Consider the following 24,853-nt stretch of genomic DNA (forward strand, 5'->3'; position numbering starts at 1 on the left):
TCATTCTTTGTTTACTAGTTTAGCCTGAAAAGATATCGTTGGATATACCCACATACAGAGCTGAATTACATTATTTTAAAATCCAGTTACCGCCTTAATTATTCATAAACGTAAAATCTGGTCTTTAATCTTTTGTTTAAGAAATCGTTTGTCCCTGCTGTCAAAGGGAGTCGAGGCCAGATTAAGGGTTTTATTGGCCTTAGGCTTTAACTTGTTGAGGTCCTGGGCTTCAGCCCAGTAAACCCATGCCTTAATTCGGGGTTGAAGGGAATATACTGGTTTTGCCAAAATAAAATAAAAATACGTAAAGGAACATGCTAATTAAAGATCACCATATTATATCCAATACACTTACCATATATGCCCTATGAGAATATGATGTTTCACTAATTTTGGTAAGATCTTGGTTAGAGGGACAATGAACAAAACGAGCTTAAATTAGAACTGACATACAAATTGAAGGTACATAAAGTTGCAAAAGAAATGGGTGAATTTGAAAAAAGTCTCGAATTTAGATATTGTACGTTTTTATGTGATTGAATCTTGTTAAAATAGGATTTCTAAAGAAGTTAAAACGAATAAAGTTGTACAAAATTAAGCCTATAAAACTGTGTTTTAAGACCTTACACAGATTTATAATTTCAGAATGTTAGTTAACTCAAGTGGAAGAAAGGTATTAAACAAATGTTAAAAGTTTTTACTTCTCAGGAATTCGTTTATAAGAAATATTGAATTTTAAACAGTTACTACAGAAATTAAAATGTATACCAATAAAGTGAAGAAAATGTTTCATATGATAATGTAGTCACAGAAATTTTAGGTTTAGCGCTGTAAATATATTATGGTTTTGACCCAAATAAATTTTAAACCTAAAAGAGAATATTTGGCTAAGAAACATCTTGTTTCATTAGACCAGGGGTCACCAAACTTTTTTCACTGGGGGCCAGATTACTTGTGGAATGAGAAGCACGGGCCACATGATCATTATGTTCAATACTCATAAGCTAGAACGAAAGTTATCTGTAAAAGACTTAACACTAAGTTTTGGATGCCACATTAGCCATGTGGGAGTAGCATGCAATACACACATATAATAAAAAACAAACAGAAATACAACCAGCATTTTTATTTACCAAAAGGTCATCAAAGAAGGTGACATTAGCAAAAACAATTGTCACATCGCACATAATGAGTACATATCTGAATTTTACTAAGATGCAAAAAAGTTAGTGAGATTTATGAAATTGCCGTTTGGCTTTCAAAATATCTTCAATGTTCGGTTTTGAATTGTTGCATCCAATCATTAGAATTGCTTCCAAATGTCCATCAGTCAACCTTGATCGATGTACCGACTTCACATACTTCATTTTTGAAAATGCTTGTTCACAGACATAAGTTGTTCCGAACACTGATGCCACACCAGATGCGAACTGCTTCAGCTTTGGAAAATCATCTTCAGGTATGCAGCTGTAAAATTCAATAAGTTGCCTCTCTTTGTGTTTTGCTTTCAACAAGTCATTTCCTTGCAAATCGATGACCTCCAGCTGAAGTTCCACTGGCACGTCATCAATGACACAATCAAAAGGATTCTGAAAAAGGAGAATGTCACTTTCGATTCTGTTGAGATCCGAAAATCTCTCTAAAATGCTTATTTAAATCACCAATAATCTTTTTCTGAAACTCCAGGTTGACATCTTCTGTGATTCCAGCATGAAACTCATTGAAACACTGAAAATGAGAGAGGTTTCCTCCTTCAAAATGTGCTTCAAACAATGACAGCTTTCTCCGAAATCCTTTAATGATTCTATAGAGCTTACAGAGAAGGTTATTCTTCCCCTGAAGTTTCAAGTTCAATTCATTCATTGGGATGTGATGTCAACCAAAAATGACAACTTTGACAACCAGGTTGGATCCGACAGAAGTGGATCGGCTCTATATTTCTCGATAAGAAATATATCTATTTCTTTTCTCAGCTTATATGAACGAGACAAGACTTTACAGCAGCTGAACCACCTCACCGCCGTGTGATAAGGCAAGTCACAGAAATCCGAATCAATTTCTTCAAGAAACGCCTTGAACTGGCGATGATTAAGTGCATGACCCCAAATGAAGTTCACTGCAGATGTGACTGGTTTCAGTACGCAAGAAATATCTAAGTCTTTTCCACAGAGTGCTTGCTGATGTATGATGCAGTGTATGAACGGAGCGCTTGGGAGTTGAAGATCTTCCAACTGTTTCCTGATCAGCCCCACCAGACCCTTCTTTACTCTAGTCATGTTTTTTCCTCCATCAACTGTTACACCTCTAAGCTGATTCCACTGAAGGTTATAATCTTGTCAAAATTAACTCCACGAATGAACACGTGAAGTTGTGACGTACTCGAGAGATCAGTAGACTCATCCAGTGCCAGAGAATACCATAGAAAGTTTCTAGCTTTTTGGCGTATCTGTAATGCGATGTTCTCTCCAAGTTCTTCTGCTCTCTGTACAACTGAAGTTGCTGAAAGGCTGATGCTTTCAAAGAAATTGGCTTTTTCATGACACAGCTCATTTGCTGCTTCCATCATACACTCTTTGATGAAGTTGCTGTCAGTAAAAGGTTTTCCTCGCTCTGCCATCCTATGCACTATTTTGTAACATGATGAGTGACAGATTCATTTTCAGCAAACTTTCTCGTAAAGAGATTCTTTTGAGATTCAAAAACACGTTTCATGGATTTAAATTTCTCATAACAGAACTTTCCTGAAAATTTCAAATATGTTGATAAATGTTTTGTTTCATAGTGACGCCGAATATTGCACTCTTTCAAAACGGCAACACTTTCGGTGCATATCACACAAGTAGCTTTCTGGGTTTTTGTTTCAAAAAAAGAAGTACTTTTCTCCCCATTCTTCATTGAAAGCACGACACTCAGAGTCCACTTTTCTTCTTTTAAAAGCAGCCATAACGATGGGTGAAAAAAAAAAAACGGGATCTGAAAATAAAAAACACAGAACTCTGTGAGAAAAGTATTGTACTGGTCCAAGAACGCACAAACAAAATATATTGAAACGTACGTTTGCCACGACACTTACCTAAGAACGAGTTACGAAAAGCTCATAACCCGACTACTAAGAGAAATGATCTTGCTGAAGCGGTAACTATAGGTCGCTGAATTTACAAGAGGAGTCAATTGGACGAGGGTTAAGTCTGCACTTGTTTTCGAAATCCTAATGTTTTCATAGATACATATCTCGATATGAATAAACGGGCAGCAAGGATGAAAGAAGAATTTTCCTATGGGTTAAAAATGCGCGTGACAGCCTTGTTTCTTTTTATCATAACGTCTTGTGTTTGCCAGCTTAAAGCGACCATCGGTGTGATTTATCTTGTTATGACAGTCGGACACTTGATGAAATGTCACTTTTTATTTCCAAGCGGCTAGCTGCTGGCGGGCCGGACAAAATGACCTCGAGGGCCGTATCCGACCCGCGGACCGTAGTTTGGTGACCCCTACACTAGACAATTCCTTAAACCGAGCATGGTTAATGTTTATTCATTTTGAACAGAAGAGATTGTAAATAAAGATTTAAATCATTTTAAATAACATTAAACTTAAGAAATTAGAATCTGATCCTACACAGAAAGACGTCACAGAATTTTGTTAAGAAAAGATTAATATAAAGCTATATATAATGAAATTAGACCAATGGGTTCTCATTATGGAATATCTTATAGGTTACCTGCAATACAAGATATTAAACCGATTGTGTATAGCGTAGATAATTTTACATATAAAGTCGCGAGTTTCTTTGCAACTTATGTAACTAATACACTTGCGTTAACAGAGTTAAATCTTCCACAAGATGTCTAAACCTAGATTTTGACGAGCTTGTTTATATTACTAGACTAAATATATCTTATTTATACAAGTTTACCGTTAAATGAAGTAATAGGTCAGTAATTTAATTTTTAAAATTCTGATGATAAGTGCATAGACAAAATAATTTATCAAATTAGAATTTGTCATTAAAGTTGTTTTTTTAATGATTATCATTATGAGCTACTTGGTGGGATAATGCACCAGGTTCAACAAATTTGTTTTTATTGGTAGTTATGAAAAAAAATGGAGTGGTTAGAAAACTGTCCTGAACGAATAAAAAATATATATTACAGATTTTGACGATACATTTTAGTTTAAAATAAATTTCATATTCAGTGTTTCCAAACCTCTTGAATAGTCAACAAAATATTAAACTTACAACAGAAGAACAAATTGTAAATAATTTCCTTTTGTTTAAAGATACTAACAGTTAACTCACATTGAAGTTTGTTTACTAGGTAACATTTTCATGGACACTTTAATTTTTGAATTCAAGAACAATCTTAAATTTGGATTATCGGTCCTGTAAGTACCACCTTTTCTGTTTTCTCAAAAACGTTTTCTTATACAATCATTTAATATTTAAGAAATGTTAAAACATTTCTGAAAATCAGCAAGCACGTAGAAACTAAAAAAGAAAAAAATCGTATTTATCTTTTACTGACAAAAATACAATAGAATTAAAGAAAAATTAAAGCAACTTTGAACAAGACTTATCTACAAATTAAGTTAGAATTGTTTTCAAACCGGTGTCTCATATGTAATTTTCTAATTTAAAAGATGCATTGCTTTTATGTCATCTACAAAGTTACATGTCCAAAGTTACATTTTGGACAAGTGGGCTTCAAAATTTGAGCTCAAGAATCAAAGAGTATGCTCAAAATACAATAAACAACTTCTCGGCCGTTATTCGTCACTGTTCGTAAGACTTATATTTTACGAGACTAACATCTTAGGAACTGCGGTCAAAATAAAGAAATGCCCACGCATTAGATTCCACTCGTCTCAGATTTCTCAAACTGCTTAATGAATTGCCGTTGAAAACTACAATCTGAAACGATTCAGAATTAAACTCATCGAATATTGGGCATATTTATCAAGAAAGAGAAAGAGCTATAGTTGTTTGTTTTTACGTGTCCGAACACAAAATTTTGTGCAAAACTGAAAACCGTTTACATCGTCCGCGAACGCTTAACTCTGCAGAAGATCTTGCAATGGCGTCATCAAGGGCCTGGCATGGCCAAGCGCGTAAGGCGTGCGACTCGTAATCTGAGGGTCGCGGGTTCGCGCCCGCGTCGCGCTAAACATGCTCGCCCTCCCAGCCGTGGGGGCGTATAATGTAACGGTCAATCCCACTATTCGTTGGTAAAAGAGTAGCCCAAGAGTTGGCGGTGGGTGGTGATGACTAGCTGCCTTCCCTCTAGTCTTACACTGCAAAATTAGGGACGGCTAGCACAGATAGCCCTCGACTAGCTTTGTGCGAAATTCCAAAACAAGGCGTCATCAAATAAATGGCGCCTAGCGGGTAAAAGTTACAACAGTACAATTCAAGTAAGCTGTTTATGGTGTTGATTTGTTTAACTGAATTGAGACTTCATCCATATTTATAACTACACCGTAGTTCGAAACATAGAATCATTCAAGTTAAAGGTGAATTTTCAACAAATTTAATAATTGCCTTAGAAACTGTACTTTGGTTAGGTATAATTCCTGTGTGATTGCTGTATTTTTAAACACTTTAATTTTGAGTAAAAAATGAAACAACATATGCTAGTCCTCGAACTCAAGTTCCTTTCGGTTGTTCGGCTATTTCTGTGACGTTTTACAACTACGACGTAATAGTTGCCAAACACGCTTCGTTGCGCGCTGGCTATTACGTTCTTTTCAACGCTGGTGTTTTATGTAAATCTATGGGTGCTTTTCGGATTACATACTTTGTGAGACTATTTTTTGTCTTGATTTTGCTACTTTATGTTTGTTTTATGATACGATGGTTTAGTGCGTTGCTTATGGTTGTAAAAACGGTTCGGCATCGGGCAAAAGCTACTTTTCGTTTCCGTACAAGGAGGAGGAACCGGCAAAGTGGTGACAGTGGGTGCGGATGGTCAATAGGAAGAACTGGACTCCTTCAAACCATGCAAAGCTTTGTCAAGATCACTTTGAACGCTCATGTTTTATGTCGGATCCCACTGTTTTGGATTCCGTGGGTTTCAAGCCAGGCAGGTTGAGACTGAAAAAAAACCATCGGCAGTAGACAGGATCGTCCCCACCATCTTCGTGTGGAGCTGAGGACTGATCTCAGCCTGCAGCATACAGGTTCCACCCCTCTGAAGCTATCCCTTGCCATCACGAAAAGAACAATCTTAAGGGTATGTGTGCAGCATAAAGCGATAAACAATAACTAGTATAATATAATAATTTAAAAAGTACAAGTTTTTGTAGAATGTAACTACACATACACATTTAACATTCATGAGCGTGTTTTGCATTTGTAGCACCTGAAAGTCAGTGAAACCTTGATTTCCTAGTCCAGACAGTGGACAAATCTATCCCAAATAGAGTATATTTCAAGTTTAAAAGCTGGTAGATCATTCTGTACATGTTTTTGTATCATTTTTAAATATTGAAAAGTTTGAAGAATTCCATTTTTCAAATTTAACATTTCAAGATAAATTAGCTATTCAAACTGCTACATCTAGTTTGATTTTATAGACAGAATTATGACGTATAATTGAAATTCATTTTGTTACGAGTCATAAATACCCGGTACAATGATTGTGGAAGGGCCGAGTATCAGTTATCATAGTCAGTAAAGTATAAACAAACAAAACCCAGTCTGTGATACCAATAATTTATAAACACCAGACAGGTTTTGAGATGCTTAAAATTGCACGTGAAATAATACAGACCATATTTGTTGTCATGACTTAGCTTACCATTCTTTCACTGGAGGTATGACCGACTCGCAACCGACCTGGGCACTATCAGTATCACTCACAGCTCCGCTACTCTCGCTCGTGGAACTGTCTTCATCACCAGAGCTTGTCAGATCTGTATCAAAAGTAACTGTTCTAGGTTCGTTCAGAGTAGGTTCGAATTGATATAGTGCTACTTGATACTGTTCAGAACATAAAGTCAAAACAGAATCCGCCTCTGTTTCTCCGTATGCACTGGCCATGTTTATTTACATTCAACGCGCTGGCGTTGGCGGTTTGTTTGGCAACTATTACATTACAGTACTTTTCTTAGCGGCAAACGTAAAAACTAAAACGTTCGGATTGCCGCTCGGAAAAGGCTCTTTCTGCACTAAGTTCTATGTTTGATTTATTAGCATATAATTTTTATAAAAAAAGTGAACCTGCAAAATTAATCAGTATGAGTAGTTCTTTTGACTGCAAAGTTTTCTTTTTTCTGTCAAATTCACCTTTAATAGGGCTGTAGGTGTCGCTTGGAGACTTTCAAATATGAAGTATAGAGGTCGCGATAAGCGAAAGTTTGAAAATTGCTTAGTGTTACGGTAGGCAAAATAGAACTACCTAAACTAGGATCTTTCATTAATTTTTTTATTACATGAGCACCTGTGAAGCTAATAACATAAAATAAATGTAAAGGAGACCATTTACAGATAATTGAGATATTTATGAGTCAGAGAATCAAAAACAAGTAATTTTAAATAAAGAAACAACAACTTATTACCAGTTTAGAATAATTGTGACCTTCTTGAATACAAAGGAAACTTATTTAATAGAACATAACTGCACGCGATGCAGTTATAAAACCTTCACAGTATTATGTAAATACATCAGTTCGAAAAGTTTACTTTTTAATGGTAAGAATTAATTGGATATTTGGAATTTGAGATTTCGCACGTCTGAAGTTTACCTCAATAACAGATTTATTAATGCTTAAAGTCAGTAAAAAATAATAAAAGAATAATGATTAAAAACATACACCTCCACTCAGTTAAAAATTTAATTCACTTTGTATTATCATATCGTCTCCCGTTTGGCAGTTTCCTAAAGATGGGAGTAGTCAGCCGATTTAATTAAATCTTTAGACTAGAATTTTTATTTAGTTTGTTTGTTTGGAATTAAGCACAAAGCTACACAATGGGCTATCTGTGCTCTGCCCATCACGGGCATCAAAACCCGGTTTTTAGCGTTGTAAGTCCGCAAACATACCGCTGAGCCACTGTCGAATGTATGGAACATCTTCATTAGAACATTAAAGACGACTTACACAAAATGTTTTAACTAGATAAAACCAGAAAATACAGTTTAATAGGAACGCTCCCAATTAATCGATTACTTTCTTTTGTCAGTAGTTCAAGTTAGGGATAGTGTTAGATTGAATTTTGGGAAAACTGCCAAGATTAACTCCCTAAGTTTTTGTTTTAAGGGAATTTACAATGTCAGTTTTATGTCACTGTCGCTTACAAAGTAGTTGAAGCAAAGATTAAAAATAATTATTTGAATTAGTTAACTATCAAAGACAATGCCTTAGCTCGGACCATACGTGACCATAATCGCATTGTATATTAAGTAAGAGCTCTAGTACCGTTCTGTTATTAAAGAAGGCTCTAGGAAAAGATTAGTTTTGTTCACGTTATTTTTTAATAATATTTTAAACGACATTTGATGTTTTAGTCACATACACAGACACGATATTTATTCTCTTACAATAAAGTTCGTTCAGTAGATGCGCGAGTATACACTTTTATATTTCTGTGCATACTATGTTTGTTTGTTTTTTTGTTTTTTGGAATTTCGCACAAAGCTACTCGAGGGCTATCTGTGCTAGCCGTCCCTAATTTAGCAGTGTAAGACTAGAGGGAAGGCAGCTAATCATCACCACCCACCGCCAACTCTTGGGCTACTCTTTTACCAACGAATAGTGGGATTGACCGTCACATTATAACGCCCCCACGGCTGGGAGGGCGAGCATGTTTGGCGCGACTCGGGCGCGAACCCGCGACCCTCAGATTACGAAGCGCACGCCTTAACGCGCTAGGCCATGCCAGGCATCTGTGCATACTAATCAAACAACTTCTTGGCCACAATGGTCTCCGCCATATTATATTGAGTTCGATGTTATTTTGAAAGTGCATGATTTTTAAGTTCACACTGAATTAACATTTTCAAACGTTTAAATTTAGATTTTTTGGCAGCGACTGTTTGAACGAAAATCTAAGCCAAGAAAATGAAGTTCCCACAATCTGTAGCAAAGTACGTGCATTCAGTTTATTATTCCAATTTTTATGTAATGTGTTCTAGCACACACACACACATATCCTACATCCTTTACCAACACTTAGCCATAATATCTACTAACTATGGCATTTTAAAAACAGGTCCTGACATTTATTTTCTAACAATATGTTAATAAGGTCCCTTTTTACGAATGCGCAGACATGGCGAAATTTACGGTGTGAGATATAAATTCAAAGTAGCATTTCTTTGGTACTTGTGCTGAAAACGGAATTTTTGTCCTACACATCTTGTATATATAAAGCGCTTTCATACTGCTGGATTAACTAAATATGGACATTTAAACCCCAAGATATTTTTCCTTTCATGTGGAGTACAAAAATCAAAACTAAAATAGTTACTAACACTAATAACAGATTAATCATAATCTTATCGAAATTTCATAAATGATGAATTATATGTAGCAATAAACAAGTGAAATTATACCATCTGTGAATAAATTAAAAAAAAAGAAAGAGATATTTTTAGAAAGAGTTAAATTTTATTTGTTTTAATTTACAAAGTCTCAATCTCTATTACTATTTACCGTCTGCAGACAGTTCTGGGTACGATAGTCACTCTTCGATAAAAACATCTTAAAATTTAAAAAGTCACCATGAATATTTGTTATTAAAAGACATTTTTACTAAGTTAATGTATACCGTTGTTAGGCTTTCAATTTCTACCTCTTATATTATTATTTTCAACTGATAAAAACTAAACCCTTACTTACCTAATTCAATAATGATTACACATCCATCCTGCTCTTGTCCATCGTTCAAGTATAAACCAGGACAAAAGCTCAGCTACCTAAAGTTGGCCCTTCCGGCTTTCCGTTTCTAATTGTCGGTATTTAGGTCCTTTAGGTGGACCTGGGAGGACCAGATATAATCTTGACCTCTTCCTCTGAAGTCAGTATTTTAAACAACTCAATTTTCAAATACAGCTCTAAAGTAATATAAAAAAACAGCTATTTACAACATTTAGACTACTTGCGATAGTACCGTCCTCTTAAGGATCACAAAATAAAATCAATAATTTCTTTTATAAAAAGGTATCTCATACAATATAGTTTACAAACTTTTATTATTTTCATCCTTTATTAATTTTCTATTCATTGAACATTATTTGTAAATGAAGTATCATTGTCACAAACAGTTCAATATTTTTAAATGTGGAAATCGTTACTCCATTTAACAAGACATTTGGATTATACTCTTTGGAAAGGGGAAGTGACCAAGGATGTGTTTGTTTGTTTTTGAATTACGCGCGAAACTACACGAGAATTTTCTGCGCTAGCCATTCCTAATTTAGCAGTGTTAGACTAGAGGGCAGGCAGTTAGTAATCATCACCCACCGCCACCTCTTGGGCTACTCTTTTACCAACGAATAGTGGAATTGACCGTAACAAATAACGCCCACATGATTGAAAGGGCGAGCATGTTTGGTGTGACAGGGATTCGAACCTTAACCTCAAATTACTAGTCGAGCGTCCTAACCTCCTGGCCACGTCGGGCCAATCCAATGATGTGAAAGCTAAGTTTTCGTCTTTTATCAGAAATACCTTATTGTACTCTGTCTTCTACGAAAACAATAGCTATAACTAAATCATTTGATACATAGTATATGTACTTGCACAAGATTCTTGAGAGTGTTAGCTTTGAAGAGTAGATAAAACTAAAATTCAGAGGAATTTTTTTTTATTTCTTGCTTTTGATTTCATATAAGATATTGGGTTGTAGCCTATAGTGTGCATAATTTCTCTCGTGATTCATGACATGAGCACGTTTTCTGACGTCAAGAGAGTACAAATTGTTATGTTAAGTGCCCCTTATATGATGCAATTTTAGTATTTACTGAATGATTAACAGACAACCCACTAATATATATATATGGTTATGGTTAAAACAGGAGAGCCCTCCAGGCAATCTGCAGCTCTCTTTCGGGGAAATAAAAGCTTGTTTCTGTCCTTATATAACACCCCATTTTGATAATGCTCAACAACTGATATTATGATGTAGTTTGTGGTGCTGGCTAAAGCTTTTCTCTTGATAGTAGCCAGCTGATATTTGACTGAGATGCTGCCAACGTTGTGAGGGCAGAAGATTAAACATAATCAGAGACTTCAACTGTCTCTTGAGTAGTCAGTCCCTGGTCTTGACAGAATGAGAAATTTCTTTTAACAGTTAATCTTGAAGATCTGTATGAACCTGGGTTTCTTTGTGATCAACGAAGGCCCTAGCAGGATACCTCCCAGTTTGGAAAAGCTTTCTTATGCCTTAATGTTTATCGTCTTTGACAGTTTGTACTCATTGTCTTGCTTGTTAAAGGAAACAGCTCTGACTTGTGTGCTTCTTCCAAAGTAGTGTATCCCATTTTTATTGGTTAGTCTCAGCTAACGTTTATCAGAATTGGGGCTGTGCTACTTGGTTGACAACAGTTTTGGAGTTCACTAGAGACTACCCCATCCAGTCTCAAGTTCAACACATGTCTTCCCACCTGAGCATCCTAGAACTGATCCCCAGAGGCATTGCTCAATCTGCTATTCCGAGTGCTTCGTACGTCAACTGATCTTCCTCGATCTGTGGTTACAGAGAATTTACGAAAGTTCTATGTCAAGTAAAGGATTTTTCCTGAACTTGACACCTCTCTCATAAACCCTTCAGCAGTGAACTCTCCCTCTTGGTTGTGAACACTTCTACTTGCAGAAAATGCCAATCCTAAAGTTAGTATAAAAATAGTCAATGGTATTTTCGGATTAAAACTGATTTCCTCAAAGATATTAAGCAAGTCAATCCACTTAATAATGGGAGGCTAAACATCATAAATTACAAAATAATACCATGTCAAAGTAAGTTATCCAAGTGTATTTAAAAAAATAAACAGACTAGACACAATGTTTATTTATCACCAATGCAAAACCATAATGCGAGTACTTCATACTTACATTATGTATCTTGATTAGTTCCCTTTTATTGGATTCATGAAATGATTAGCTTTCTCTTCCGCAATTTTTTTTTTCCCTTTTAACCAACTTGCTTAATACTTGGCGCACGAAACATGAATGGTAGCTCGGTTATTATAAGTTAATTTACTTACGTGTTACTGTTAGATTGGTTTACATAATAACAGCAAGCTCAAAGTAGAAATTTGGAAATCATTTGAATTTGAAATCTTGACCGAAGTTTAAGCAGTGAAAAATAAACAAATTGGATGTGTTTACAGTAAGGGTAATCAACCTTTATCACAACACAACAACAACAAAAACAGTGTTCATACTTTCATAGACAAGTAGACAACTGCCTCTTCTGAATAAGTGAATACCAGCAGTTTACTTTCTCAAAAGACAGACCTCTGTCAATTTGAATACTTTTATAACCAGATAAAAACGATAAAGAAAAGATGCTTTTATCACGCAAAAACGTTTGCATCCTTCCTTTTGCGAGGGCAACACCACATAGATATTATCTGCTGTAGAGAACAAAGACATAAAAGCTGTTTCAGTGATTTTTCTAGACCATATGTTCATGCCAAAACTGCATAAAAGCAGAATAAACGATGTATTAATACAAGCAAGTAGAAACATATGATATCCCAACATATCACAACCTTATGAAGAACTATTCTAAAAAGTTAAATCTAATATTTGTTACTTAACGAGAAACATCAGATTACATCACTAACACCTAGCACTAAATGTGACTGGACATTCTTTTTCAAACATAGAAGAAACCGTATTTGAAGATATCATCTGGCGTATCATAAAAGGACATTTGTTGTGTCAGCGTTCTTGCACAGTATAAAGTGTAAAATTTATTCTTTTCACAGGTGATTTATTTATAAAATAACAAGAAGCAAAATGAGCAAGAAATGAATCAACTTCACAATTTCATGGTAAACTCACGGTCTAATAATTACGAAAATTTTTGAAAATTTTTATTTTAATATGAAAAAATAGAAAACAGGTGACATGCCTGCACACTACATTTCATTGTGAGCATTTACTGTACAGTTACTGAGAACCTACGAATAGCAACACGAAATCGATAAATTTTAAAAGAATATCCTTACACAACTAAAGGACTTTGGAATTTTACACCTTCTAAACAGAAAGATAAAGAAAATTAAAACACTGTTGTTCTTAGAATAATAAAGACTACAGTTTCAATATTATAAATTAATAATTCGTTTTACTGAAAGAATATTGCGGCATCTACTGAAAATATATTTATTTTTGACCTGCCAATTTTTACTTTATGCCATGTGGACTTTTTCCGCTAACTTTATATTACCATTAATAAGTAGTATATATTTTCAATTTCATCAACCTGGTGACAAATAATTTTAAGATGGCGTCCATAGTTGGGCGTTCAGCGGGTGTTGGTATAGTAGAAAGAACTTTGTTTCTAGGACCGCGAATACCAAATGAAGTAAAAAGTTTAGGAAATAATTTGTTATCGGTGGACAGAAAAAATTTCAGGTCGCTTCTGAAGTGTGAGTGGACATCTTCGTTTGTACAGGGGATTTATACTTATTTTAATTTTAGTTTGTTTATATTGTGGAATTTATATTAATAAAGTACTACTGAGTGCTTTCCTTCAGTGGCTCGGTGGTAAGTCTTGAAGCTTCTACAACTAAACACTGAGTTTCAATATCCGCGATGTTTATAGCATAGCTGCTCTATCTGTGCTTAACTACAAATAATAATAATAACTATTGCTTTTACTCCTAGAAGTTAGAACTATTATTATTACTATTATTGGCATATATATTAGTAATAGGCCCGACATAGCCAGGCGGATTACGGCGTTCGACTCGTAATCAGAGGGTTGCGGGTTCGAATACCCATCACACCAAACATGCTCGCCTTTTCAGCCGTGTAGGGCGTTATAAAATACGGTCAATCCCACTATTTGTTGGTAAAAGAGTATCCCAGGAGTTAGCGGTGGATGATGATGGCTAGCAGCCTTCTCTCTAGTCTTACACTGCTAAATTAGGGACGGCTAGAACAGATAGCCCTCGTGTAACTTTGCGCGAAAATTAAAAAAACAAACAAACAAATATTGGTAATACTAGTTCAAGTATTAAGTGGGTAATTAGTAGTACTACCACTTCTTAAACAGCTATTTGTATTATTGCTTGAGAATAAAATAATTCGTAAACTGAAGAAAATAACCTACTAAACAACACGTAAAGATAGATAGATTGTTTATAAAATTAATAACATTAAGTTAAATTCAAACTATATAACTCAAAACTGTAATTTAATTTTAGTTTTTCTGGCAGTGGATTCTAAGGTGTATGCTTAAGGCAATAATTAGACAAAAGTGTTACACAGCTTAGAAGTTAATTGTTGTATGCTTATTGCTACAAGTTATATCTGGTATTTTTACCATCAGACTTTTTTTTTTAAATGCTAATTAGGTTGTTAAAATATTACAGTGTACTGTACTGGCCACAAGTTTAAAAAAATTAAGGATATCAGGTGAATAAACAAGAACTGACCACACATTTTTAGTTTTTTTATTATTATTATTTTATTTTTACATTTCATAAAAGAAAGGTTTCTCTGGTTACCTTTGTCTCACTAGAATTATTAGTATCAGGATATCATATGGCATATTGGTAGATATTAGTAATCACTGTTATAACACAGTCTATTATTACCTATGGCTAGACATGATGATATTGTGCAAAGCATACATTCAACTTTGTAATAACAGATGTCTGGTGCAGTTTGTTCCAGTAGTGAATTTTAACGAAAAAAAAAAAAACTTTCATATTAAGCCCTTTAGCTTATCCGAGAGATGTTATTTGGGCTCTAAGTGAACAATTCAAAGATATTTACGTATATTTTTTATCAGTGTTGCTTATGCTCCACGACATGGATTATTATTCTGCTGAAACAGAATTCTGACAAAAGGCAGACATTTTCCATGCCCTTGTAAATGATTTTATTTTTAACATCTTATAAAGTTCTTGTACAATTTGGTGTACAGAATGAACAAATACTTTGCACAGTACACAAGCTGCAGCCTTAATAATAACATTCATGTTGTGATCCTTTAGACATGATTGAAATGTTCATCTTAGTGTCTCTAGATATACATTTGGCCATAATTCTGGAACTTTGTGATGTGGCTTTCACTGCCATACAAAGTACTAAATAAATTAGGGTGCATCAAAGGTTTTGGGTTTGAAATGAAAGAAACAGTGCTAATTTTTCAGAGTGATAGATAGATTGTACATGTTGCCACTTCATATGTAGCTAAGCCTGTAAATTGTTGAATAGGAGATTAATGCAATATTTTTCACACTCCTGTTAAATGGAAAATTTTACCTGTTATATTAACAAGTTCTTAATATGACTCAAAGGTGTTACACAGTAATTTGTAACTGATCAGGCCTTGCAGCTAATTCACTTTTTTGATTTTCATTATTTCTAAGACTTTTAATCTCTCCTGTTATATTTTCTTAAGATAATAATGCTACCCTATCTTGGGAATAGTTCAACAGTACTAATCATTTCACTTTTTCTTTACAATTATACTTTCTGAGATTGGTGGTTGAGCAATGCACATGAACTTTATGTGATGAAAATTAGCATCTATTAAAAAATAAGTGACAACAGGTCATCTGACTCATTGGAGCCCCCTATAAGAAAAACAAAAAAAAACCAGCCCAATGTAAGCATAACATCACAAAATTATTCAATAAAAACAATAAAGGTATTTGAACTACCAGGACATATATCATCTGGCAAGTATTTGTAACAGGGAAGTAACTATGTTTAATAATCAAGTTTGATCTGGCCTTCTTTTAATCATGTGTTTTACTGATTTCTTTTATATATATTTATGATATTTATAAATAACTTTTTGCTTCTACTAATTCAGGAAACCTTCAGTAAGCAGTTTGATGAAATCACTAACAAATTTACACACTTAAATTAGGTCACTTCTGGTTCATCTTTATTCCATAGAGAAAATGTTATAAAACTTAATTGAAATCAGAAATAATGTGAAATGATGATAACCTTACAATTCCTAAACTCATACGTTTTTAAAATAGATATCTTAGTATTATTTTCTCTATTCTCTACTTCTAAACATTTAGTTAATTGTAATACTCAAATCATTTTCATTTTCCTTAATGCTAATATATCTTCCACAAGATTAACGCATTCAACAAGACTGTACAAGTTCTTTTGCTTTAAGGAAGCTGTTTTCAAGGAATTGTCTTTAAAAATCAGTTTAATGTCATCAGAAAGTTTATAGATCTCATCAAACTTGTGTTTATAGCTAAGCTATAAACATCACGAGTATCAAAACATTGTGTATAGAGTAATATGTATTGCTGGCAAAGATAGTAAACAAAGAATATTACAAGACAGAACCCTGTGTGGCCTCATTAGACATATTTTTGCAATCAGAATAGTGTACATTTCTTACAACCTAATATTTAATTTGTTAAATTAGTGTTCAATCTCCATTGAGTTCTTCATAATTCTAAAAGAAGCCGATGTATTAATTGACTCTTTGTGAGGAACCGTATAAAAATGTTTATGGTTTATCCATTTTAGCTAATTCTAAAAGAATGTTGTTGTCTTTTAGGTAATGTTGACTGACTATGATATTTTTGAGATTTTGAAGAGCCTTTTCTTGTACATATTACAGTTGTTATTCATGTTGATGAGAAACCTACTTGAAGTAAAAATGTATTATAAAGAATTCTATTTTAATTAAAGTTTTAATACCTATACCAGCTAAGCTATCAGTCACCAATAAATATTGTATTTTATTTTTGAATTCATTATCCTATGCAAATTATAAACCAGTGTAATTTATTGAAAAATTTATAATATCAATATAAAAGTTGTTAAAGCCTCCAACATTGGTTGTTTTAAATATCTGTTGTGCAGTGTTAGTTGCTCACTTTGAAGGCAAAACTGTAACAGAAGATGAGTATCAGAACATCAGAAGTTCAGTAACAAATGGAGACCAAATTGATTTAATTTACAGTGGACTATATTTTCTCTTAAGAGCTGCCCTAAAGTTACCTGAATCAGGACTGAAAAAAGAGGTATGGTGTGTTATATAGATTAATATTTATTTGCAGTTTGGAATCATTGCACTAAGTTATGCTTCAGTTTGAACTGTGTGATCGGTACTTATAATCTTATTTGAAAGAATGATTTATTATACAGTTATCCTTGTATAAATAACTTTATAGCACATGAAATTAAAATAAGACTTGTGTACTGTTTGTTATCTGATCATCATAATTGGTATGATGCCCATGGTCCCCCAGGTACTTTCCATAAACTGTATTAATAATCCCAAATCAATGCACAAACAGTTGATTAAATGTGTAAAATATTTTGCTTATTAGAAACCAATAAGCTAATCAAAGTAACAGCAAAAATTTAATTATATAAAAAGAAAAATGTATCTCACTTGTTATTGTTTGTATGGTTATTATTAACCAAAAACTAGCTGAAAAATCATAATAAATATAATTTGATTAGTAGAATATTTGTAATAATGAAAACATTAATAATTGTGAATAGTAATAGTTGATTAATTAATGACATTAATCAATTTAATCATAATTTCAGATGTTAAATTATTTGACCTGATAAGTGCTTATAGATGTAAACAGTGCTGATAGGTAATTGGTTAATCATTTAAATTCTCTCGCTCTTGTATCAACTTTCGAAACGTACTCCTCATTAATCTGTACCATACGAGTTTGACTGACAAGACTAAGGTTTACTGTACTTTAATGTCTAACTTTAAATATAATCTAAATTAATTTTTTTAATTATTTTCAATTGTACTCTTAAATGTTGGATATTTTAAAATGGACTAAACTATAGTATATAGTGTTTACTTTGGCATATTGTTTGATTATGCATTTGTATGGCCTCTGTTGGTATTATGTGTTTGATATTGTGACTTCTAAACTGCACATGAAAGCAAATATTGAAAAGAAATTGTTCATGTTTAATAATAGATTGTTGTGTTTGTGGTGTGATGTGGACCAGGTATAATGGAAAAAGACTGGCAAATCTTATCAAAGGTTTTAGTTAATGGTTAATATCTTGTAATGGTTTGTGTTATACACAAAAATACTTTGAAGTATTAAAGTTAAAATTTAAAAATTTTAGCTCAGAAAATGTACATTAATTCAAAATATTTTTCCTCTAAGTAGTTTATCTGTAGTATGAAAATTATAGCAAATTAATTACAGTTTTGCACGTTTAATCTTGGTAGAGAGCTACTAACCAGTAACTTTCGTTTAGCACATTCCTATTTATCATTTGCTTTTCTGAGAACTTAAATATCTTAAGCACGCAATTTTAATCAGAAGTCAACCACATGAAATGTGCTATTGAGCTTACCCATAAGTTGAATTAAAATGTAATTTTTCATCTGATCAAAAATAACAAAATATTTTCAGGTTTGAAAATTAAAACTAGGTATTCAAATATGCAAATATTAGATGTAAGTGTCCTAAATTATATTGTATCTGTCACTAGGTGGCTTTATATTTGCATTCAAGAACGTGCTAATTGAAATCAATATTTTACAGTATTAAGAGCCATGTACTAAATTAACATAATAAAACTTACAAGTAAAGGGTGAATTAAAGTGCTTGCAATATAGAACAGTAAAAAGAAATTGTGCATAAGATAAATTTATTGTTAATAGACTCCAACCAACATTGAATGAGCAATACAGTGCAAGTCATTTGTTATTAACTTTGCAAGTAGTTTTGCATTTTAATATGTAAAAATTACATTTAGTGACTGAGAATTAAGTTATTTTCTGCTAAGCCTATAAAATATAAATTTAAGGAAGGTGGAACTTCAGATTTTTGTAATCAAAGTTACTTACTGAAATTTATCTAAAAACTAATTAATTTCTGTTGTTTATGTGTGACCAGATTTATTACTAATACACAAATGGGCTGTGCATTCATGAAAATCTGAAGTTGAATCAGTACATATTTCACAAGACTGAAGATAAAGTATAAAATGGGCTAATGTTAACCTATGCTATAGGCTTGGTTAGGATTAAAGTTTCTGGACCTTTTTACAGAGTTATATTCCACATGCGATTAAGCTATTTTATTATCACCATGTGCCAATAAACTTAGCATCAAAAATAGTTTATGATTCAAATTTTTATGTTAACTAAGCTTAATTTCAAATTTTAAATAGCTTATCAGTTTAATGTTTCCCTCTTCATTTGTAAGGGTTTTAAATTGTCCAGTTAACTGGAAACAAGTACTGTAGGTATTGTAAAGCCAGAATATAAAATCTGAACCATCTATTTTACTTTATTGAGATATCACTATATTTCTTACACCTTTGTGACATGCTCCTTCCATATCTTTTGCTTTCAAGATATATATATAAACTTTTATGTGAGATTCTTATTAAATATGTCTGTAATCAGTAGAAGAAGCATATGTTTCTGTACGAGTTTCTGTGTATGGTTATTTAATTTTGGTGACTAAGTAGATGCGTAGGTTGAGATTCATCACGTGTAATCACTGTTGTTCAGCTCTGAAAAGCTGATGGAATTTTTTTAGCCTACTTATAGGTGTTAATTAGAAAGAATGTTAAATTATAGTAATTTTGTGACATTCTGTTCTATTGCTTAATACATTTTTGTGTTATGAATAGATATTTGAATATAGCAATAATTATTTTGCAGACAACCAACATAGTACAGAAGTAGCCTTATTAAAACAAAGTCCAGAGTATAAGTAAGCCTCAGTATTAAGACAAGTCCTAAATTTCTTGTTTTTTGTTTATTTTTTTATTTTTATGTATTTTCCAACAAAACTTGGCTAAAGTCTAAAGCAATTAAAGAAAGACATGGAAATGTTAAAAACTGAGGCTGTTAAGATACGTAATTTTCTCTTAGTCTGTAGTGATTCCAGAAAAAATATTTTTAATATAATTTCCTTTTTTCAACTTTTCTTTTTACTGTATGATTTAGCTGCAATTTTAAAGCAATTAGAGATAAAGCACAAGTTTTTACTGATTTTTTTTATTTTAATTTGAGAGGTTTATGAGGTTATGTAAGCTGAAAAAGAGTAGATTTATTCACGGCATGAAAATCAGCTTTTCCTCAGAATAATATGATAAGGGTATTGTAAATTAACAGCCAGATCTATAGTAAAAATATTTTATTGTAAAATCTAACTTTCTGTATACAACAGACTAGTAATGTTTACTAAAAGTTTGTCGACTTTCGTGAATGTGTACTTATTACATTCAGAATCATAGTATATATAGTTTTACTCTTACATGGTGGTTACAACATCAATCAGATAGATTAACCAAGATGCATAGGACTAACTGATGTTTCTTACATAGATATCAGTTTGGCATAGGATTAAACTGATATCTCTTACATATACTTTATAGTTGTGGAAAATACTGTTAGTTTAGATCTCAGAAAAATATTGCAGAAATATAGTGGATGACAGTATCTTGGGTGATATCTGTTGTTCTTATTAAGATAATAATTGTTTTATTTCCTCTCTTGTATTGCAGTTCAGCCCATAGTGAACTAATGATTCTGCCTAAAAGATACCAGCTTGACAAATATTGTTTGATACTCATTTTGAAGTTTACTTTCAGTGGGTTGGTGGCCTAAATATTTCATCAGGAGGTATCTTGCATGGTTATTAATGAATAACAGTTCATATTTTGTTAAGGATGTTAAGATTTAGGTCACTTAGTAGAATATGTATTGTTTCGTTATTTAATGTGAATGTGACCATCTATCTGCACATCTAGCCTATGGAATAAAGAGGCATATATACTGTATATATATATATAACATATTTTTTCATCAAAAGTTAATGTTTTGCCCTGTGTATACATAACATTCCTCATAAAGGTGGTTGACCAGTTCATTAATTTGGCTTTTTGTAATTCCCTTGGAAATAAAAATGTTTTTCTTGCTTAACCTGTTCAGTGCCATAGATGAGATAACTTGTCCAAGCCGATCGGTAAAACAGTGCCACAGACGAGTTAATTCATTTTCAATAATACCTAACTTCAATGCTAGATGTCAGCACCATACATGCATTTGACCTACTTACAAATTGTTTCACTTTCAATCCAAAATGGCATCATGAAAAAAATTACAAAATAAAGAAGCATTAGAGTTGTATTGTAGCAGCTGAAATACTTGGCAGTCAACAGGTTAATAGTGCTTGCTTAAATGACAAACTTGTTGCTTATACGACCTTAACATTTAATGTATTGTATTTTCTAAATATTTACTTCAAGAAAATAAATGGGCACTGAAGAATTTTGATTAACTCTTAAGTAACAAATTTAAAAGAATTGATGGAGCTTGGTACCAGTCAACAAAAGCCACATGATTATACAAGAGACATACATTAAAGGATGCTAGGTTGAATAGTTTAATAATGTATTCATTTTATTGTTTTATTCTAGGTATTTAAAGAGGATCTTCGAGAACTCAAGTAAGTTATTTAGATGTTCATTATATAATCCATACTGTATTTAAACTTTTTCTGTTATTCTTGTTACCTTATTGTATTAATTGTTTTAAGTGGCAACTTCAATATTTTTGCCTTGTATATTTTCATGGTATAAAGTAGAGCTAGGTGATCAGTGGAATTTTGTAATTGATTAATTATTAATCTCATTAAGTTATTACATTCCACTGATCAGTTACTATCACATTAGACTTCGATAGTTAGAATAATTAAAAATAATAATAATCAGAAACAATAATTGATTAAACTCAACAATTTTGAGTTACTTAAATTAATAAAGAGAAAATCATACTTACAATATTTTAATTACTTGGAGAATTGAAACAGTTGAAAGTAATAGTTTCAATTAATTGATTATTCTCATGACAGTAACATATGTAACCAATATTTAGTTAATTTTTTATGTTGATTTATAGGGTTAACCATTCAGTTTTAGTTATTTAAATCATAGCATGTTATTATTGACATTGTGTATATTGTTTCATGTTTTATATATTTTCTGTAATCTAAGTATTTTATTATTATAAGTTTACACATATTTGAGTAAAAAAAGAAACAAGTTTCTTTTATATCAATATAACGTATTATGCTGTGTCCTACATAAACATTTTTTTCTTCCATTTAATATAAACATGAATTTCTTTATGTTTATTTCTGAATTCTTTATCTTTTGCATTTTATATTGTTATCTAGCAAAAGTATTACGTATAGAAGACTTACTTTATTTATTTATTTTTTAACTTTCCTGTTTATAGAATTGCAGATGATCATATAACAGATCTGGTCAGCATTGTGTTTGGATCAAGGTGAGAGTTGTGTATTGTTTTCACTTAAATACACTTAAACCTATGAACGTGCGAGCGTGTGGTTATTAGCTATATAAAGGATCTTTATAGAGACAGTAATAATCTGTTTTTATTGTATTTTCACTCAGAAACTAAACCACTCATGATTTTTAATGCTTCTGATTCCTCCTTCTCACATGATGTCACATATTATTGGAGGATCATTACAACACTTTCTCCTGTTAGTCATTACATTTGAAAAATTAGTGTGCCAGACTGTTAGAGTCCATGGTTTGTGACATGCTGCCAAAAAATTGTGCTATGCACTTTGGGAGCATGGATGCACTTTAAGAAATAACAATCAGATCCTTCTAGTCAGTTAGACAAGAGTAGCCTGAGAGTTAGTTGTGAATACCATTGACCTATTGCATCAAAATTAGGATTGGTAGCACATCTAGATTAGTGGAAATTTGTTCAAGGACCATGAAGCAAACAAGAACATGAGGGAAAAAGAAGTTAGAAAATTTGCAGCAATAAGGACTGTGAAAATAGAACCACTGAAAGGTGACATTAAGAAAAATTACTCTTAGCAAGCCGAACAGCAATTAACTGAGGGAATAGTTCTTTAACTTTATTTAATTGACTAGTTTAGTATATTTACCAATGTAATGTAGCCATCTAATACTATGCTAAGTGCAAAAGTATTAAGATTAAATATCTATTTGTTACAGTTTATATGTTTCCAACAAATTATATTACAATGAATCTGAATTAAGTAGATTTTTTGGTTTCAGGAGATGTTTCATTGAGAAAGCAGGCATTGAAAATGCACCTCACTTTCCTCATTTGCAACAGTGTCGCTGGAGAGTTGATGTTGCTATATCAACAAGGTATACTTTTGCACAGTTATTTACAGCAAGCTACTTTTGACAAATATGTTTTTGTATAAACGTGACAAAGGTTACAGAAAATGGGCACTGTTTTTTTAGTAGATATGATTGGCATATCTTCATTAACTCTGTGTGTGTTTGATTTGGTATTGTCAATTCAATATCTTAAAGTCTGAACTAAAGCTATATTCAGAGATGTTAATATATTTTAATGGAATTCATTCCAATGTGGCATTTTATTCTTTTTGTTGGCCATGCTGGTTTCTGGATACATATCTGTGAAGAGAATGTAAATATAATTATACCCTATAATATTAACAGTCAATTATAAAATATTTTAAACCCAATAGTATTTTCTACTATTCATATACCTAGTTCTCTGAATCGTGTACTGGAGCCTTCAGTATTAATGAAGATGGACACCAGTGATGGAAAAGAACATACATTTGAGGTTCGTCTCTCTTCTGTATGCTAAAGATTGTGGATATTTTTTTAAATGTGCCAAGGTCTATTTTTATGTCAATTCTATGGTATTGTAAAAACTAATACAACTTGAATATAGTTTATCTAACTTGAGGATACTTTAAACTATTTATGTTTTTTATTTATGATAATTCAGTATATAATCAGTGGTTTAGATCATCTTATTTTAGTGAACAATCGTTGATCAATAGTAAAACACAAATTTCTAACAAATGGACATATATTTTGTTATTACAGCTTATATTTTTCATTGAAGGTAATAATTTGATAACTAAATTTATGTTTATTATCACATTACATGAATGTCATATAATAACCTTCTCTCAGATGCAACTTGCTAAGTTCCACGAGCTTCGATTTGCTGTAGCTAGTTTATTGAAAGAAATGGAAGATGTGGAGAAAAGAAATGTGATGAAGGCTCCTGTGTGATGATCATTTGTCTGTAATTTTTAAGATGTATATCGTGTTCTCAGTGGAGAAGGCTGAACAAATGTAACAGATTTTTTTGTGTGTTTTATTAATCAGTTTAATACCTTTAGATTGGAAAATTTAGTTTATGAGAAATTTCAAAATATTTATTCCACTTTAATAAGACATAAAGTAAATCAATTTTTCTAACTAATTTTTGTTGATGTACACAAAAACAAAACTGTTAGTTACAAAACATAATATGTTTTCTCTCTCTCACTCATTGTATAAATATTTACAGTTCTTAACATAGTTGCTTTTTTGTTTTATAAATGTTAATTTCAAAGTGATATTTAATATTAGTTAATTGCTTAAATTTTTGTGCTTTTAACTATAATTATACAAAACTTTATAGATTGAAACCAAAATTAAAGCTGGCCAGAAAGTTGTTAAAATGAGAAAAATTAGCATCCTCTAATTTATTATTGTACATAATTCATCAAAAGCATTTACATTCTTTCTGACTTAATTTTTTTTCAGTTTAGTTAAGCTAAAAATAAATAACATTATTAAGGGTATGTCCACATTTTATTTTGTGTAAAATAAATAAATAACTTGAGTGATTTAA

At 32.3% G+C, this 24,853-nt stretch overlaps 1 protein-coding gene across 2 annotated transcripts; it reads left to right on the plus strand.

The window, feature by feature from the left end:
• The first annotated feature begins 13,436 nt into the window (after window positions 1–13,436).
• On the plus strand, window positions 13,437–24,853 carry LSm-4 (COMM domain containing 5 Like Sm protein 4). 2 transcript variants are annotated; one of them, XM_076503975.1, is made up of 7 exons: window positions 13,437–13,601; window positions 17,029–17,189; window positions 21,595–21,623; window positions 22,415–22,465; window positions 23,239–23,334; window positions 23,710–23,785; window positions 24,145–24,853. In XM_076503975.1, exons 1-7 carry the CDS (start codon window positions 13,457–13,459, stop codon window positions 24,244–24,246), a joined length of 660 nt encoding a protein of 219 aa, XP_076360090.1. In that variant the 5' UTR covers window positions 13,437–13,456; the 3' UTR covers window positions 24,247–24,853. The 2 variants fall into 2 exon arrangements, with proteins under 2 accessions (XP_076360090.1, XP_076360091.1); XM_076503976.1 differs by having other exon boundaries at window positions 13,438–13,601; window positions 23,242–23,334.

The sequence above is a fragment of the Tachypleus tridentatus genome, chromosome 6, assembly GCF_004210375.1.
Source record: "Tachypleus tridentatus isolate NWPU-2018 chromosome 6, ASM421037v1, whole genome shotgun sequence".
In the NCBI taxonomy this organism is placed as follows: Eukaryota; Metazoa; Arthropoda; class Merostomata; order Xiphosura; family Limulidae; genus Tachypleus; species Tachypleus tridentatus.